This window comes from Anomaloglossus baeobatrachus, chromosome 9 (genome assembly GCF_048569485.1).
Source record: "Anomaloglossus baeobatrachus isolate aAnoBae1 chromosome 9, aAnoBae1.hap1, whole genome shotgun sequence".
Classification (NCBI taxonomy): domain Eukaryota; kingdom Metazoa; phylum Chordata; class Amphibia; order Anura; family Aromobatidae; genus Anomaloglossus; species Anomaloglossus baeobatrachus.
In genome coordinates this window covers 22395540-22414081 of record NC_134361.1, presented here as the reverse complement: position 1 = coordinate 22414081, position 18542 = coordinate 22395540, and the positions used below count along the sequence as shown (strand labels likewise).

At 47.9% G+C, this 18542-nt stretch overlaps 1 protein-coding gene across 1 annotated transcript in view; it reads right to left on the bottom strand.

Moving 5' to 3' along the window:
- LOC142250925 (complement C4-like) overlaps nucleotides 1-18542 on the bottom strand; it is an 80850-nt gene that overhangs the window by 45229 nt on the left and 17079 nt on the right. Inside the window, 16 exon segments of the mRNA XM_075323258.1 lie at nucleotides 4675-4764; nucleotides 5714-5765; nucleotides 5849-6061; nucleotides 7072-7211; nucleotides 7307-7377; nucleotides 8167-8278; nucleotides 9548-9754; nucleotides 9869-9937; nucleotides 10071-10194; nucleotides 10268-10420; nucleotides 10501-10683; nucleotides 11872-12057; nucleotides 12136-12291; nucleotides 13369-13484; nucleotides 15756-15879; nucleotides 17818-17923. Of these exon segments, the coding sequence (XP_075179373.1) occupies nucleotides 4675-4764; nucleotides 5714-5765; nucleotides 5849-6061; nucleotides 7072-7211; nucleotides 7307-7377; nucleotides 8167-8278; nucleotides 9548-9754; nucleotides 9869-9937; nucleotides 10071-10194; nucleotides 10268-10420; nucleotides 10501-10683; nucleotides 11872-12057; nucleotides 12136-12291; nucleotides 13369-13484; nucleotides 15756-15879; nucleotides 17818-17923 (2102 nt within the window).

Sequence of the window (18542 nt, the reverse complement as noted above, 5' to 3'; positions counted from 1 at the left end):
CGATGGGGAGTGCGCAGCATGGGAGATGGAGCACGTTTGGGAGTGCGCAGCATGGGGGATGGAGCACGATGGGGAGTGCGCAGCATGGGGGATGGAGCACGATGGGGAGTGCGCAGCATAGGGGATGGAGCACGATGGGGAGTGCGCAGCATGGGGGATGGAGCACGATGGGGGGTGCGCAGCATGGGGGATGGAGCACGATGGGGGGTGCACAGCATGGGGGATGGAGCACGATGGGGAGTGCGCAGCATGAGAGATGGAGCACGTTTGGGAGTGCGCAGCATAGGGGATGGAGCACGATGGGGAGTGCGCAGCATTGGGGATGGAGCACGATGGGGGGTGCACATCTCCCCCCAAAACACCCACACACACACACACACACTGCCACACACGCACTGCACAATACACCACACACACACTGGGAACCACAAACACTGTCCTACACAGACACCCACACACACAACGCCGCACACACACAACACCCAACACACAAACACCGCGGCACACACAAATATACGCACATACCGCACAACACACACATTGCACAAAACATACCTCCCCCCAAAACACACACACACCCACACAAACCGCGCAACAAACATACACAATGATACAGACACACAGCGCTCTACAAACAACGCAACACACAAACAACACCGCTCTCACCCCCCGCCACACCCAGACAACACCCAGAACATGTACAGCGCCCTACACAAACACTTGCTAACTACAGACAACAACATCTATATATATATATATAACAAAAATCATACATTAACTACACAATATGTAAATTCTAGAATACCCGATGCGTAGAATCACCTTCTTCTAGTAAAACATAATGGTCAACTCCCCAGCAATGTCCAGGAGGCCCCCAAAATTCATCTTTGCCAGTCATCACACATGTCTCTACTGTACCAAGGTGCCTGTCATCATACTTAGGCATTATGGAACAGCAGAGCTAAGTATGATGATGTAGCGCCCCTGAAGCCATCAGGAGCTACAGGGAACTGCATTCTATCCAGAAACCCAGAAGACCAGTGCTGGTAACACTAAAACATTTAGTTCTAATCCCTGTTTTTCCCGTTCACAAAGACTGGTGACAGGCTAGGGTTGGTCCCAATGGATGGCCACCTAGGGGTGGTACCGATCTAGTCCACAACCAAAGGGGAGGGGTCAGATAATCAGTAAGTGGAAGCGAGAGGAGACGGATGTAACCATACTGACAGGAGAGTGTAACGGTGACCTGAGGGCCCAGGCGTGTGGTTGCCGGTGGAGTACTCCCGGAACCATAGTACCAGTTGGTGCAGAGCCCTAGGTCAGGCAATTTCTCCAGGCAGACCTGATAAAATCTGCACAGTGAGGGGATCATCAAGGACCTCACTGTCCGTAAAGTTCGGGACACAGAAGCAACGGGAGAAATGAAGAACAGGAGCAGAGAAAACGACCCCACAGGGTTCAAGTTACCTGTCATACAGACTAAGACTACCAGGAGGGGACCCCCAGATGCTCCAAGCCACGGGGACCCACCAACCAGAGACAGGTGCAGGGGAAAGAAGCCACCAGGTCACCACACCGGCACTGGAACTAAGGGGACTAGTGGTGAGGACCATGTTGTGAGTAAAAAGAACCAGTTACACTGCAACCCCTTGTGTGGCCTACCTTCTTTCCGCGCCCAACAACATCACCGATCCTCTGCTTGCGGAGGGCCTAACATCCAGGCTACCACTAACACCAGCCCCAGTAGTGAGAACTGTGCAGCGGCAGCTCCACTTAAATAGCCGCAACCCGCAAGTGGCATAACGACAAAAACTTTTATTACATTTCCCCTATAAATAACCCCCTTTCTTAAAGCGACCCCCAGGGTCACGGAACCGGGCAACGGCCACCCAGTGACATATCTCAGTAGTACACTGTCCGGGACCGAGTACCCCATAGCCCTGGGGCGAGTCAATGACAGGTGCCATGGAACAGTAGAGCTAAGTATGATGACAGGCGCCATGGAACAGTAGAGCTAAGTATGATGACAGGCGCCATGGAACAGTAGAGCTAAGTATGATGACAGGCGCCATTGAACAGTAGAGCTAAGTATGATGACAGGCGCCATGGAACAGTAGAGCTAAGTATGATGATAGGCGCCATGGAACAGTAGAGATAAGTATGATGACAGGCGCCATGGAACAGTAGAGATAAGTATGATGACAGGCGCCATGGAACAGTAGAGATAAGTATGATGACAGGCGCCATGGAACAGTAGAGATAAGTATGATGACAGGCGCCATTGAACAGTAGAGCTAAGTATGATGACAGGCGCCATGGAACAGTAGAGATAAGTATGATAACAGGTGCCATGGAACAGTAGAGCTAAGTATGATGACAGGCGCCATGGAACAGTAGAGCTAAGTATGATGACAGGCGCCATGGAACAGTAGAGATAAGTATGATGACAGGCGCCATGGAACAGTAGAGCTAAGTATGATAACAGGTGCCATGGAACAGTAGAGCTAAGTATGATGACAGGCGCCATGGAACAGTAGAGATAAGTATGATGACAGGCGCCATGGAACAGTAGAGATAAGTATGATGACAGGCGCCATGGAACAGTAGAGCTAAGTATGATGATAGGCGCCATGGAACAGTAGAGATAAGTATGATGACAGGCGCCATGGAACAGTAGAGATAAGTATGATGACAGGCGCCATGGAACAGTAGAGATAAGTATGATGACAGGCGCCATGGAACAGTAGAGATAAGTATGATGACAGGCGCCATGGAACAGTAGAGATAAGTATGATGACAGGCGCCATGGAACAGTAGAGATAAGTATGATGACAGGCGCCATTGAACAGTAGAGCTAAGTATGATGACAGGCGCCATGGAACAGTAGAGCTAAGTATGATAACAGGTGCCATGGAACAGTAGAGCTAAGTATGATGACAGGCGCCATGGAACAGTAGAGCTAAGTATGATGACAGGCGCCATGGAACAGTAGAGATAAGTATGATGACAGGCGCCATGGAACAGTAGAGCTAAGTATGATAACAGGTGCCATGGAACAGTAGAGCTAAGTATGATGACAGGCGCCATGGAACAGTAGAGATAAGTATGATGACAGGCGCCATGGAACAGTAGAGATAAGTATGATGACAGGCGCCATGGAACAGTAGAGCTAAGTATGATGACAGGCGCCATGGAACAGTAGAGCTAAGTATGATGACAGGCGCCATGGAACAGTAGAGCTAAGTATGATGACAGGCGCCATTGAACAGTAGAGCTAAGTATGGTGACAGGCGCCATGGAACAGTAGAGCTAAGTATGATGACAGGCGCCATGGAACAGTAGAGCTAAGTATGGTGACAGGCGCCATGGAACAGTAGAGCTAAGTATGGTGACAGGCGCCATGGAACAGTAGAGCTAAGTATGATGACAGGCGCCATGGAACAGTAGAGCTAAGTATGATGACAGGCGCCATGGAACAGTAGAGCTAAGTATGGTGACAGGCGCCATGGAACAGTAGAGCTAAGTATGATGACAGGCGCCATGGAACAGTAGAGCTAAGTATGATAACAGGTGCCATGGAACAGTAGAGCTAAGTATGATGACAGGCGCCATGGAACAGTAGAGATAAGTATGATGACAGGCGCCATGGAACAATAGAGCTAAGTATGATGACAGGCGCCATGGAACAGTAGAGCTAAGTATGATGACAGGCGCCATGGAACAGTAGAGCTAAGTATGGTGACAGGCGCCATGGAACAGTAGAGCTAAGTATGATGACAGGCGCCATGGAACAGTAGAGCTAAGTATGATGACAGGTGCCATGGAACAGTAGAGCTAAGTATGATGACAGGCGCCATGGAACAGTAGAGCTAAGTATGATGACAGGCGCCATGGAACAGTAGAGCTAAGTATGGTGACAGGCGCCATGGAACAGTAGAGCTAAGTATGATGACAGGCGCCATGGAACAGTAGAGATAAGTATGATGACAGGCGCCATGGAACAATAGAGCTAAGTATGATGACAGGCGCCATGGAACAGTAGAGCTAAGTATGATGACAGGCACCATGGAACAGTAGAGCTAAGTATGATGACAGGCGCCATGGAACAGTAGAGCTAAGTATGGTGACAGGCGCCATGGAACAGTAGAGCTAAGTAGTAGAGCTGTTCCAGGTATCTTCAGGTGTCATCTGCCCTATCCAGCTAATCCACACTACTCCAGGTGCTGTCAGATAGAGGCAGCTCAGCTGCTCTTTGATGGATCAATGTCTTCTGTCGGAGGTGGTCATCCCGGCACACGGCTAGGAGCACCATCTCCCCAGGTGAGCCTTCACACCTGTGCTCTCAGGAGGATTCTTGCTGGATGATCAGTAGTAATCTGAGTCCTGCCACTCAGATGCAAACTTTTGGAGTGCAACTTTGTGAGGGCGCAAAAAGGAATGACCACTATTCTTCTCTCAAAAGGCCATCACTCAAAGGTAGAAATATAGACTACTTCATCCATCGGGTCATGATCTGAGATCTGACAACCAATGATCTAGACCAGAAGTGTGGTCAGAGCAGTTGTCACTTCTCTGCGCCTGAACAGTGAGATGGAGCTACACAACAACCTCCATGACAACACGAGGCTGAACCTCAGACCTGGAATGGTTTCCACCCATCACCGCTCTACTCACCGCTCATCTTGATACTGGAGTGGATATGTCCATCAGGGATCATATTGGAAGGAAAATCCTCATCAATGGTGAACTCGCTTTTTCTTCTGTCTGCAAAATAGATAAGAATATGATGGAAGAGGACGGAAGAGACTCATGCCCATGAGTCTGAGAGTGATAGATGGGTATACAGAGGACGAGACTGATGGACAGGTATACAGAAGACAGGAGTGACGGACAGGTATACAGAGGTCGGGAGTGACGGACGGGTACACAGAGGATGGGAGTGACGGACGGGTACACAGAGGACGGGAGTGATGGACGGGTATACAGAGGACGGGAGTGATGGACGGGTATGCAGAGGATGGCAGTGAGGGACGGGTATACAGAGGACGGGAGTGATGGACGGGTATACAGAGGACGGGAGTGATGGATGGGTATACAGAGGACAGGAGTGATGGACGGGTATACAGAGGACAGGAGTGATGGACGGGTATACAGAGGATGGCAGTGAGGGACGGGTATACAGAGGACGGGAGTGATGGACGGGTATACAGAGGACGGGAGTGATGGACGGGTATACAGAGGACGGGAGTGATGGACGGGTATACAGAGGACGGGAGTGATGGACGGGTATACAGAGGACGGGAGTGATGGACGGGTATACAGAGGACGGGAGTGATGGACGGGTATACAGAGGACGGGAGTGATGGATGGGTATACAGAGGACAGGAGTGATGGACGGGTATACAGAGGACAGGAGTGATGGACGGGTATACAGAGGATGGCAGTGAGGGACGGGTATACAGAGGACGGGAGTGATGGACGGGTATACAGAGGACGGGAGTGATGGACGGGTATACAGAGGACGGGAGTGATGGACGGGTATACAGAGGATGGGAGTGATGGACGGGTATACAGAGGACGGGAGTGATGGACGGGTATACAGAGGACGGGAGTGATGGACGGGTATACAGAGGACGGGAGTCATGGATGGGTATACAGAGGACGGGAGTGATGGACGGGTATACAGACCTCTTTAGCACTGGCCACATCTTACCCTTTGGATCTACGATGTAAGTTTTCTCTTCTACGACGGTGACTCCTTCCCTCTGAGAAGATGAAGATATAACACGTCTCAGTTCAGCGATACAAGACGTCCGCCGGTTACTGAGGTCTTTAGGTTGAATCTCACCAAGATCCGGAGAGGTTTTTGCACACCGTCCGATATTCCTCGCAGTCCCACCGCCTTCACCGTCACTACAGGGTTTGACTCTCCAATGGGCACCACAACAAATGGGACAGATACGGCAGACTTTGACGGCACCGTTACCGTCTTTTCTATGGGGTCCCCTTCAGCTGTGGTGGCGCTACATAAATCTTCTGTCTTCTCCAGAAACACTTTAACCTGAGCCAGGATAGAGGCGAGAACATGGAGCAAGGCAAGCGTCTGATACATCATCGGGGGCGTCATGGGCCCATGGACAACCCCTCTTCTCTAACCTTTCCTATGTCACGCTCTCTGCCATCTACAAATGCATTGTGTCATCATGTCTGAACCATTATTCACGAGGAACTATACAATGATCCACTAGATCACCAGGGTCTATACAGTGATCCACTACATCACCAAGATGCATACAATAACCCACTAGATAACTAGACACTGTACAATAACCCACTCGATCACCAGGGAATATACAATTGCCCACTAGACCACCAGGGTGTATACAAAAACCAACTTGATCACCAATGACTATACAACGACCCACTAGATCACAAGGATGTATACAATAATCCACTACTGTACATCACCAGAAACTATACAATGAACCACTTGATCACCAGGGAGTATACAACTGCCCACTAGATCACCATGGATATAGATATATAAAGCTTCTAGATGACCAGGGACTGTACAGCAACCCACTAGATCACCAGGGACTGTATAATAAGTGACTGGAACACCGGCATCTATACAATAACCCATTTGATTACCAGCTAATATACAACAATCCACTAGATCAATAGAGCTTAAACACTCCACTAGATCACCAGGGGCTAGACAATAAACCACTAAATCACTAGCTGCAATATAAACCACAAGATCTCCGGGGACTATCAGTAATCCACTAGCTCACCAGGAACTACACAATAACTCTCTAGATATGGACTATACAATAGAGCACTAGTGAATATACAGTACCGCACTAGATCACCAGGAACTATATGAGAAACCACTACGGTAGATCACCCATAACTGTGTAACATCCCATGCAATAACCTTGAAGTATATGATAATCCAGTAGATCACCAGGGATTGTACAATATTCAGTAACCCTGTATAATATACTAAGCCGCAGATCACCAGGGACTATGACATTTGACCATGTCTCACCAGCACCATCCTGGTCTCACCTTTAGATCTTCATCATAGTAATTATACAGCACGGGCCGGAGCTCCATCTGCTCAAACCTCTTCACCGAATATGGGACTCGGAGATGGACGTGAAATTCCTTGAAGACTTTGACTTTGATGGGTTCAGCCACACAGAATCCTGTGGACATGAGGAGCCGATGAGAACGACTGAAGGACAAGTCTGCCCCAAACACGCCCAAGAGACGAGACACGAGAATATGGAGGTTGCCTCACCTTGTCCTTCAGACATTCCCACTCCTTGTATTTCCCATGTAGTGAGAGAGTCATGAACATATATATTTTCACTGGTGACAGAAAGAAGTTTAAATTTCATTATTATCTTCAGAGGCTCTGAATGGTGCTGAATGGTGAATTGTGCTCCATAACATTTATTAAAGGGGTTGTCCACTACTTTGGGTTGGGGTTTTCCACTACTTTGGGTTGGGGTTGTCCACTACATTGGGTTGGGGTTGTCCACTACATTGGGTTGGGGTTGTCCACTACTTTGGGTTGGGGTTGTCCACTACTATGGGTTGGGTTTTCCACTACTTTGGGTTGGGGTTTAACAGTACTTTGGGTTTTCCACTACTTTGGGTTGGGTTTTCCACTACTTTAGGTTAGGGTTGTCCACTACTTTGGGTTGGGGTTTCCACTACATTGGGTTGGGTTGTCCACTACTTTGGTTTGGGGTTGTCTACTACTTTGGGTTGGGGTTTCCACTACATTGGGTTGGGGTTTCCACTACTTTGGTTTGGGGTTGTCCACTACTTTGGGTTGGGGTTTCCACTACATTGGGTTGGGTTTTCCACTACTTTGGGTTGCGGTTGTCCACTACTTTGGGTTGGGGTTTCCACTACTTTGGGTTGGGGTTGTCCACTACTTTGGGTTGGGGTTGTCCACTACTTTGGGTTGGGGTTGTCCACTACTTTGAGTTGGGGCTTTCTGAAACAATTTTGTTCAAGTGAATTCCTCTTTTGGATAAAGCATTATGTCACTGTTCGAACGCTAATATCAAGTCAAGCCTATCCCGAGGCTCGCCCACCCTCCTCCACCTCGGCCTATGCCCTGCTACTCTTATTTTTTTTACACAATACCTGAATCTTTTGTTTACATCGATGGTTCTCCACAACCAGCTTTCTGGAAATGATGACCGGACCTGCACCTCACTCTCATCAGTAAAATCGTCCTCCTCTTCCTCCGCTTGTGCTGTCGGGGACAATTCGATGGTGAACATTCTTGATCTTTTTACATTTCCTGACACATTCCAGCTTTAGATTTAGGCGGTGGACATATATTGCATTAGTTAGGTCTTTTTTATTACATCAGCGGGGGTCCAATAACTGGAAGTTTCCCCGATCAGCTGTTTTGGTGGTGGATGGATGGAACAGCACAGCATCACACTCTGCATGGCCGCCATTCCTGGGAAATGCAGCTCAGCTCTATTATTGTGAATAGCGGCTGAGTTTCAGTACACAGGCGTCGACTCACAGACTTGTAGTTCATTGGCAGGCTAGCAAGAGTTAATCTCTGTTGGGCTGCTTGTTAGTCTCCTTTGATCACATGCTGTGGGGGAGCCAGTCACATTCACTATCCTCCTATATATGCTGGCTGGACACGTTCTTTAATGCCAGCTATAGCTTTTCTATATTGGTCTGCAGTGATGAAGTATTACAACCACTAGTAGATCTGGATAACAACACCTCACCAAACAGTTATGATGTTAGCCCTTGTTGTCCTTTTGTTACTGCCTTACTTCTCTTGCTTTTCTCCTTAGTTTCTTACTGTTTGTTCCTTTGAGTTTGCAGTGAGTTTTGGATTTTTTTTTTATGTCTGTCTTCATCTGTGTTGCCATCACAATTTTTTTTAGTTTCTATCAATAGAATAGTAAGGCACGTGGTTACTCGGGCAACTCCACCATCAGTGGTAATCCTGAGGTTAGGGATAGCCTTGAGTCCCTTTGTGTTAGGGACAGTATAGGAGCTCCCTGTCCATCTCTATCTTATAGTCACATGGTGATAGCGGAGTAGAGTTTGCTGAAAGCCAATCTACAAACTTTTCGGCTGTAGGAACTTCTTCAGCCGTCACAAACATGCCGAATAGCTGTGATTGGCCGGCCGCAAGTCATCATCGAGTCCATATAGGACCCGGTGACGTGAGGCTTGGCACACACTGCCCTCTGGAGGTTGACCAAAGCAAAGCAAGTCTCCTCCCTACTTATTGTACATTTGCAACCTTTAGTGCCTTTCATGGGGCACTAAACTGTGTTTTTAGCATTTTTTAACAAATAAATAAATTTTAAAAACGGCGCAAACCTTGGACCTGGAGAGGACGTGTCCCGCCAGAGGGTCCGTTATAGATTAGACCCATCAGTGCGTGTTCACAAATGATAAAGAAGGCGACCGCTAAGCCACTGTGCTGCCATAAGGCGCCATATTACCGTTCCTTCCAACTTGGAGCATTTATAACATTTCTTACTTCTCCCAATGATGTCCTTCTTTTTGCTGGCTTGGATCTTCTTGCGGAGCTCCTCGGCATATTTGCAGCACTCGATGAAGGCAGTACGGCAGTCCTCGGCGTTTATCCGGCTAGCTCGAGTCTCGCACTTTTTTGCCATGCGAGGCGGTAGTAGCTGCAGCCCCTTCGTGCAGCATTGCTTCAGCTACTGGTTCTCGAACTTGTTCACTGCGGAAAGAAGACGACAGGAGTGAATCTTCTGTGATGGACCAGTCCAAGCCTCATCCATAGAGACCAGGTCCAAAAAAGAAGAAGCTACAGAACACTTAACCCTACATTTACCTTTCTGCATTGCAAGTGCAGAGAAATCCAGGGATCGCTTCTTCCTTTGAGAAACTTTACAGCCAAGTTCTAAGAAGAAAGTAAGAAAAAAGTTATAATTGAAGACCTGGATGATCGATGATCGGCGCTGGTGGAACTACTTTGTCTATTTCATTTGGCGATGTACAGAATAAATGGCCTCCGTCCTTAATTTTACGATCACCTCTTATATCACTGTATCCCACCGAGGACACGAACGCTAGTCCTGCATCCATGAACACAGATTTGTAATCCTTCCCGCTTCCCGGGGAGCAGCCCAGGTCGTAGGCGTTCATGGCCTTATAAACCTGGAAGACATGGAGGACGAGGCTGAAGCTTCTGAGGCAATATCTGGAGACCGTCGTTGGGGGTTTCGGATACCTTGGAGGGGGTCAGCTTGTTCTTGGAGTTCAGGAGGTACACGGCTGTGTCTACTGCAGACAAGGACACGGAGGTCTTCCCATCCGTCTCGATAGTGAGCTGGAAGGGTTTTCCTGGTAGTAAACTTTCCGCCACGTTCGTTCTAAGCTGAAGCTGCAATATTGATAAACCCTCGGTAAATTTACCCATCGTTTACCCCCTGGGGTGCGGGGACCTGTGCACGGTGGGGTTACCTTTCCTTCACAGACATCGGCAACATCCACCCAAACGGAATTGGAAACAATCTCCGAGCCCAAGTAATAGTAGGCGACAACCCGGAAGGAGGGAACCATCTTGGAGGTGATGGGTACGTTCACCACCATGACGTCCACCCTGGTCATGGATTCCAAATTAAGAATCCGACCTTTGTTAAGAATCTAAGAAAAGAGATATAAAAACTTGATAAAACGTCATAGACCCCAACACAAAAGGACGACCCACGATGTCAGAGTCCAGTATCACGGTCGGGGCTCGCTCACACCATCACATCACAATCTTATCCATTGAGACATTTTACGGTCTGAATCTGGGTTTGAAAGAAATGGCAGCGGGCACTAGTGTCTTCCATAAACCGGATCAGACTATCACATTCAATGAGTGCGCAAAAAATTAGAACCGCAGCACAGCATCCGGTCTGTACGGACACATTGCAATTATATAGGACTTATTGACTCTTATGATAGTCAGGCATGTCCCAGTGATTTTATGTATGTGAACAGCCCCATAGACTACAATGGATACAAGTTCTTTAGGTAAAAAAAACAGCAATAGAATTCGTACGAAAAAAACTGGTGTGTGAATGAGCCTCTAGGCGTGATAGTGTTTATTCTGGGTCAGTTATACAACCTCAGGTGTCTGTGGGACAAATTTGACTTAAATATGCATTAAAGGGAATCTGTCAGCAGGTTTTTGCTATGTAATCTGAGAGTAGCATGATGTAGGGGCTGATACCCTGATTCCATCGATGTGTCACTTACTGAGCTGCTGGGTGAAATTTTGATAAAATCCCAGTTTTCTCTGCTGTAGATGTAGTAGTGCTCAGAATGCTGCTCTGCATAACCCCGCCCACAGCCCTGAATGGACGCTTCCTGTGAATACTGTCAGCAAGCTGCCAATCAGAGGTGGGGGTGGGGTTATACAGATAACCCTGACTGCTCTGCTTGTGACACCTAGTCCTGCAGTGATAATCTCCTGCTCATAAAACACTGATTGTAATGAAACTATAACAAACAGCTGAGCAAGAGACACATCACTGGAATCAGAGTTTCAGCCCCTATATTATGCTGCTCTATGATTAGATAGCAAATACCTGCTGACAGATTCCCTTTATGTGATGACTCTTTGACTCTTTTAGGCATTTATCATTTTAGGATGTCCCAATATGACTGTAGTGAAGGTTGGACTCACAAAATAACCCACCGAGGTACACAAAAGCATTGATGGCCATAAAGTAATGGAGGCTCCAGTCCCCGTCATGGACCTCTCATCACCGGGTACAATATTTATGTAGGGGTCATTAGTGAGAGAGATTTATTGTTACATCGAACCATCCATCATCCACTCACCATGTAATAAACTTTCTTCACTCTTCCGGGATCACTAGTTTCCACCTTCATTGTGACTTTTACATTTTCTCCGGGGCTCAGGATTTGGGTTGGGATCTCCAGGTGGAGGAAACTGTTAGTTTGGGAGTTATAGGAAGTAAGGAGCAGAGACTCCTCCTGGCGGGCACCGGCCTCTCCGGCTGTGACCTGCGTTCAATAGACTGGAGGTTATTAGGTAGATGATGAATTTCAGACATGGTGGCGGAGAGGACACAATGTCGGTACCTTGAACTCGAGGGATTTCAGGTTGGGTTGTGTGTTGACCGTGAAGGATCTCACCCCGTAGTCATCGGACCGGAAGGAATATTGCTCAACGTTAGATTTGAAGAGCTTGACCATGACGCCCGGGGCCGGGGATCTGTCTGTATGAGTGACTTCCGCCTACCGACACAGGGCACAGAGGGACATGAGCGCCATTTACAAACAACCCCATTCTGTAATGTCTCATCAGAAAATAACTTATTGTTTAAATCAGAGTTTTTTGTTAAATGTGTTTTAAAAAATTGGCAAAATTTCATTTCTCTGTCCTTAGTGCCTGTCTCTGACCTATTACTTTAGCACCTGTCTCTGACCTGTCTCTTTAGCCCCTGTCTCTGACCTGTCTCTTTAGTGCCTGTCTCTGACCCATCTCTTTAGTGCCTGTCTCTGACCCATCTCTTTAGTGCCTGTCTCTGACCTGTATCTTTAGTGCCTGTCTCTGACCCATCTCTTTAGCCCCTGTCTCTGACCTGTCTCTTTAGCGCCTGTCTCTTTAGTGCCTGTCTCTGACCTGTCTCTTTAGCGCCTGTCTCTGACCCATCTCTTTAGTGCCTGTCCCTGACCTGTCTCTTTAGTCCCTGACTCTGACCCGTCCCTTTAGTGCCTGTCTCTGACCTGTCTCTTTAGTGCCCGTCTCTGGTCTCTGACCTGTCTCTTTAATGGCTGTCTCTGACCTGTCTCTTTAGTGCCTGTCTCTGACCTCTCTCTTTAGTGCCTGTCTCTGACCTGTCTCTTTAGTGCCTGTCTCTGACCTCTCTCTTTAGTGCCTGTCTCTGACCTGTCGCTTTAGCCCCTGTCTCTATAGTGCCTGCCTCTGACCTCTCTCTTTAGTGCCTGTCTCTGACCTGTCGCTTTAGCACCTGTCTCTATAGTGCCTGTCTCTGACCTGTCTCTTTAGTGCCTGTCTCTGACCTGTCTTTTTAGTGCCTGTCTCTGACCTGTCTCTTTAGTGCCTGTCTCTGACCTCTCTCTTTAGTGCCTGTCTCTGACCTGTCGCTTTAGCCCCTGTCTCTATAGTGCCTGCCTCTGACCTCTCTCTTTAGTGCCTGTCTCTGACCTGTCTCTTTAGTGCCTGTCTCTGAACTGTCTCTAGTTTTCTCTTTTGGTTGTGTGGTTTTATTTTATGCTGTATTTTATGGATTAGTAAAGCGGTGGAGGCCGGGGCCGCTGTGCAGTGAGTGGCGCATTAGTCTCTCTTACCACAATGGTAACTGGCATTCCAGGGGTAAAATACCGCCTTGTTTTGGATAAATCCAGGACGTAGGGGGATGTCACAAACTTCACAGAGGTCATCTCCTTCTCTTCTAATATTCCCGCTACAAGAAATATGGACAAAATGAAATCTATCTGATGAGACAAGAGGACCAATAAGCAGAGGTTTTCTTAAAGGGGGTCTGTCATCATATCAAAAGTGGCCAGTATGTGCTCCTTATTCCTGCTACTCTAAGTATTCTGTTTTTTTAAATTCGCCTTATGGTTTCCGAGATTCGGGCCTTTTTATTCAGTGCTACTTTTGATAGTCTTTACTAAGGGGGTGTGGCTTATATGGTAATTATGCAGAAAAGACACGCCCCCAGTAAGTAATGTTCACCTTTGTGAAGAAAATGAGCGCTAAATTAAAAAGCCCATATCTATTGAACCGTATGGTGGATTTAAAACAAAAAAACAAAACCAAGCCAAACAGACTTCTCTGTAGAGTGGCTAAAATAAAAGCAAAAACTGGACTCTTGAGACCTAGTGATGTCCGAGATTAGAAAGATGTGGACGTGTGGTGTGTGGCGCTGCTTTTTGGAATCAAGTGTGACGCCCTGGACTAGCCAGGGGGTCACAGACACAACACCACACACACACCCCTTCTCCGGACAGGTGACAACAGTCACACTAAAATCCTTGTTGCCACCCTCCAGGGGCTGATGTCCACACCAGGGGGTGGGCCAGGCGGTTGGCCCCGCCCACCGAGGAGTTCACAGGCCTGGAGGCGGGAAAACACAACAGTTCAGTCAGTGGAGTGGAGTGGAGTTGAGGAGGAGAGAGAGACACACACAGACGGACCTGAGTCCAGGCCCGCCAGTGGAACTGCTAGTGTCTGGGTCGGAGCCCAGGCACTTCCAGCAAGGTCGGCAGATGGTGGTGGCCGTCTGCAGGAGTTGGCCGCACGGTCGGTGGAACCGTAGGACCGGGGTCGGGCGGTGGCCCGCCGGTACCGAACTGGGGAGCCGATTGGAGGCCAAGCACCAGGCAAGGTACTCAGACCCAGACTAGGCTAGAAGCCGCCCTGATAGTCAAATTTACTGATTGCGGTCTGGACCTCAGGGGTTCATTCCCACCCAAGTCCTGATTGAAGGCAACAGCCCAACCATCCAGGATAAGTGCCACCGCCAAGGGCCAGAGATCCACAGGGCCAGCGTCTGCGGGCAAACGGGCTCCTACGACACTTACACGCCGGGGAGTGGACTACCGGTGTCCAGGCACAGGAGTAAATATCTACATAACACAGGTGCAGGGAAACGACAGCCATCATCAACCTGTCCAGGGAGAACACTGCAGCCGGCTGCGGGCCCCGTCCATCCTGCCGTTTGGTTTACCAGAGACTCCGTTATCTTGTGTCAGAGTGAGTACACCAGTGCCGTCAGGCATCGCACCGCACCACAACACTGCGCCCTGCACCCCGGCCCTCACCTTCCCGCGGGCCCCCGGGACCATCACCCCTACCCACGGAGGGGTTAACACCGAGCTGCATAACACCGTCCCCGGGAGGCCTAGTCAACGGCAGCGTTTTTTTCCACCATACAATCACCACAACCTGTAGGTGGCGTCACGAACTTTATCAATTCCACCAATCACCCAAACCCCTGCGTGCAGCGCCACTACTTCTTTCAGAGCGACGTGACCCCAGGGTCCGTGAGAGGCTCGAGCCACCCACCGTACGAGCACGGAACCGAGCGGCTCGGTGCCCACAGCCGAGGCCGCGGGGCCGTACACAAGCAGCCATATTTTTCCCTGGAAAAGCTTTTGTTGCCCATAGCAACCAATCACAGCTCAGCTTTCATTTTCCAGGCGCAGAATATGAAATGAAAGCCACATTGTGATTGGTTGCTATGGGCAACAAAAGCTTTTACAGGGAAAAATATGGCTGCTTGATTTGCGCCACACACGTCCTATGGGCAACAAGGACAGAGTTTTCTTTTAGACAGTTTCATAATTCTTCCCTTATTATTGTTTATCTTCATCAGTCCCATAGAAGTGAATGGAGCGATAAACATGGGCACCACCACGTTTGGTATCGCCGTAATCGTATTCACTGGGAGAATAATGTCAGCAGGTCATTTTTACCGGACAGTGACCGCCATAAATACAATATCCTATGGTTGCTTCCTTTTAAACACAGTGATCATGGGTTGTGATGACCTCAGCTCCATTGACATAAATGAGTTGCAATACCGCACACAACCTGAGGACATGAGTGGCGCTGTTTTCCAAAAGAAGCAGACATTTTTTTCAATTATGGAAACCCTCTTTACATATTATAGCATGAAGAAGAATACACCGAGAGCAGAAGCAAAAAGAGGACAGGAGCGCAGACTCACAGGCGGCCTCCATCACGCTGACTGCGATGTACAACGTCGACCCCACAAGGTTTTCTTCTGGTTGTTCGATCTTTTTAACAATGGCATCTTTACTAATGGTGACCGTGCCCTCTCCCTCCGTCAGCTGAAAGACCAGAAGAATAAGAAAGCAAGAATTGCTGGTCAGACATTATGTTTGTACAGAGATCGGCAGTTTAACGGGAGCTATATTTTTATGGGCTTTTCCTACAATCCCATTTTTTGATTGTCAAGGCCCAATGATAAAAAAATTCTGATCACAATTCTTCTTGCATCGGAGATCGATCAGGTCTAATCTGGCATCAAGTGTTCAATTTTTCTACAGCACCTCCACAGGAGGAGAGAGGTATTGCACAATTCCCATTACAATATATAAACCCCTAGCACTTTGTTGTCAGTTGCCAGTTATAGGTGTTACTGACTCTGGTGCCCTTCTATCACACTGCCCTGGCTTAGTCTGGTATTCCAGTTCTTGACCTTGGCTTGTATTTAGACCAGCCTACTGCCTTATGATTTTAATGGGAACCTGTCAGGTCTCTTATGCGTTCTCACTTAGTAGCAGTGTGATGTGTGGCCTAGAAATACATTCCTACCCGACCCTGGGTTGTAATATTGTGTAATATGAATGCATAAAAAAAGTTTTATTACTGACATGTTCCCTATGTAAATGATCAGATGGTCTAGTCCCCTGGGCGTCACATCGCCCTGTGGACGTTTGCACGCTTTTCCAGGGGGAGGTGACATCACACACAGGAGAGAAGACTCCACCCACTTTTACTGCAGCTGTAATGTGAGCTAGTTCTACAGCAGGATTTCAGCAGCTGCTCCCCCTAGTGTTTGAGTGGAAACTATCAAACTTTTAATTTTTTTTATATTTATCTCAATTAAAAACAAATAATTTTATTTAAACATAACAGTAAAACATTAATATTTTTTATTTTTTCAGTTATTGAAAACATTTTTTTTTGACGACACCCTCCCTTTAAACTTTACTTCTTTTCTGCACAGTTTTAGTCTTCACTTGCACTACACGGGCACCGCTTCTGGTCCCATAGGGGTTCCCTCCAGACTCCACTCCACAATACAATTTGCCGGCCGACTGCTTTCCTGGCACCAGAGCTCCATAGGACACCGCTAGGTCCCTCATTCTCCCACCTGACGCCACGCTGCACGAACCAATTCAAAAAGTCTCTAAGCTCGTCCGTCCCATCCACAGGGGTTAGCTTGCACTTTGGCAGAGTTCAGTCGACAGCACTCCTCCGTCCGTGTGTTAGGTCAGGACCTAGCCTTCTCAGCTAAGGGCCCACTGACTTTCAGTCTCGCAGGTGATTTCTTTGGGTATTTGTATCCAGGAAAACGGACGCCTCCCCGAGCAATCGGACTAGACCTCGCTTCTGGGGACACAGTTCCACAGTCCTCTAAAGAGCAGGACCCCACGTGTCCGCGATCAAAGGGGTGACCCTTAGGATCTCCAATTAGTTGGATTATATGGCCTCTTATATCTATCTCCTCTGGGGACTCTCCTACCCCTCCTTCTACAATCTGTCCTATATATATATCTATCCTATCTCCCGCCTTTCTCTTAACTCTTTGACTGCCAACCCAGGTGCCAGGACCACCGTCATAAAGCCACGTGGTCACCTGGTGGTCATTTACACAATACACCACACTTTTAATTACATTACATTATATAAACCCTTCTGTGTGCCGGCTACTTCTGAAAGAGGGTGCTGTAACCTAGACCCCCCTACAACAGGACCGCATTGGTACCAGTGAGCTCTGCACCACCAGCCAGTCGGTCACGTTAGTAAAGGCAGATGGCGGGGGACCGGATGTTACATACCCGGGGCAATGGGGCTAGCTAGACGTTATATACGGAGAGCAGGGGACCGGATGTTATATACTAGTATTGATTACGTAGAATGCAGTTACAATTATTTTTGTCACACTCTAATATTAAAATGACTTTACTAATTAATGGAATATTAAAATACATTTCTGACCGAACGGAACAATATGGAAATTATATGGAAACATTAATCACCTTCACATTCTGCTCCAAGCCTTGTAGTATCGTCTTCTGCCCATCCTGATCTATTATCCCCAGGCGCACATACGTGATGCCCAACACCGGCTTTCCATACACGTAACTGGATGAAGAGACAATGATGACTATATATACATGGAATTAGGATTGTACATAAAATTTGTGGTAATTAAGGTTACAGGACTTTATTACATGAGTTCTTCAATTGTTCCATAGTGAGTTCTCGGTGGGATGTAGTAGAACATGTAGACCACTTCCACCTCTAGAATCATCTCACCCCTTATAGCAGGCACATACATATAGAAAAGGTAGTGGAGCATGTGCATGGTCCTCTCTACAGAATTATCTAGGAGATGTGGAGGCAATCATGTCAGGGACTTTCCTAGAGTTAAAAGAAAGTGCCATATAAAAAAGGGCAAAAAGTTGGGAGTCCTAGAAGTGAGCACAATGCATGGTGTCCATGCAGAGGATGTAACTAGAAAGTGCTAGGCACACAGCATGTGTTCTCTTTGCCTCGGCCTGGTCAAGGAGTATGCATGGTGGAGGCCATCATAACTTGGAACTCCTAGGGTCTGTAGCCCTTGTGCTCTGCTTATTTTCTGGCCTGGATGACCTTCATAACAAGAGGGGATCTTGAATCGTAAGAAACTGTGAGCCAGATAGATCTTCTCACCACCTGTCACAGTCCTATTCCAAAAGTGAGTTTTCCCAGAAGAGTGATG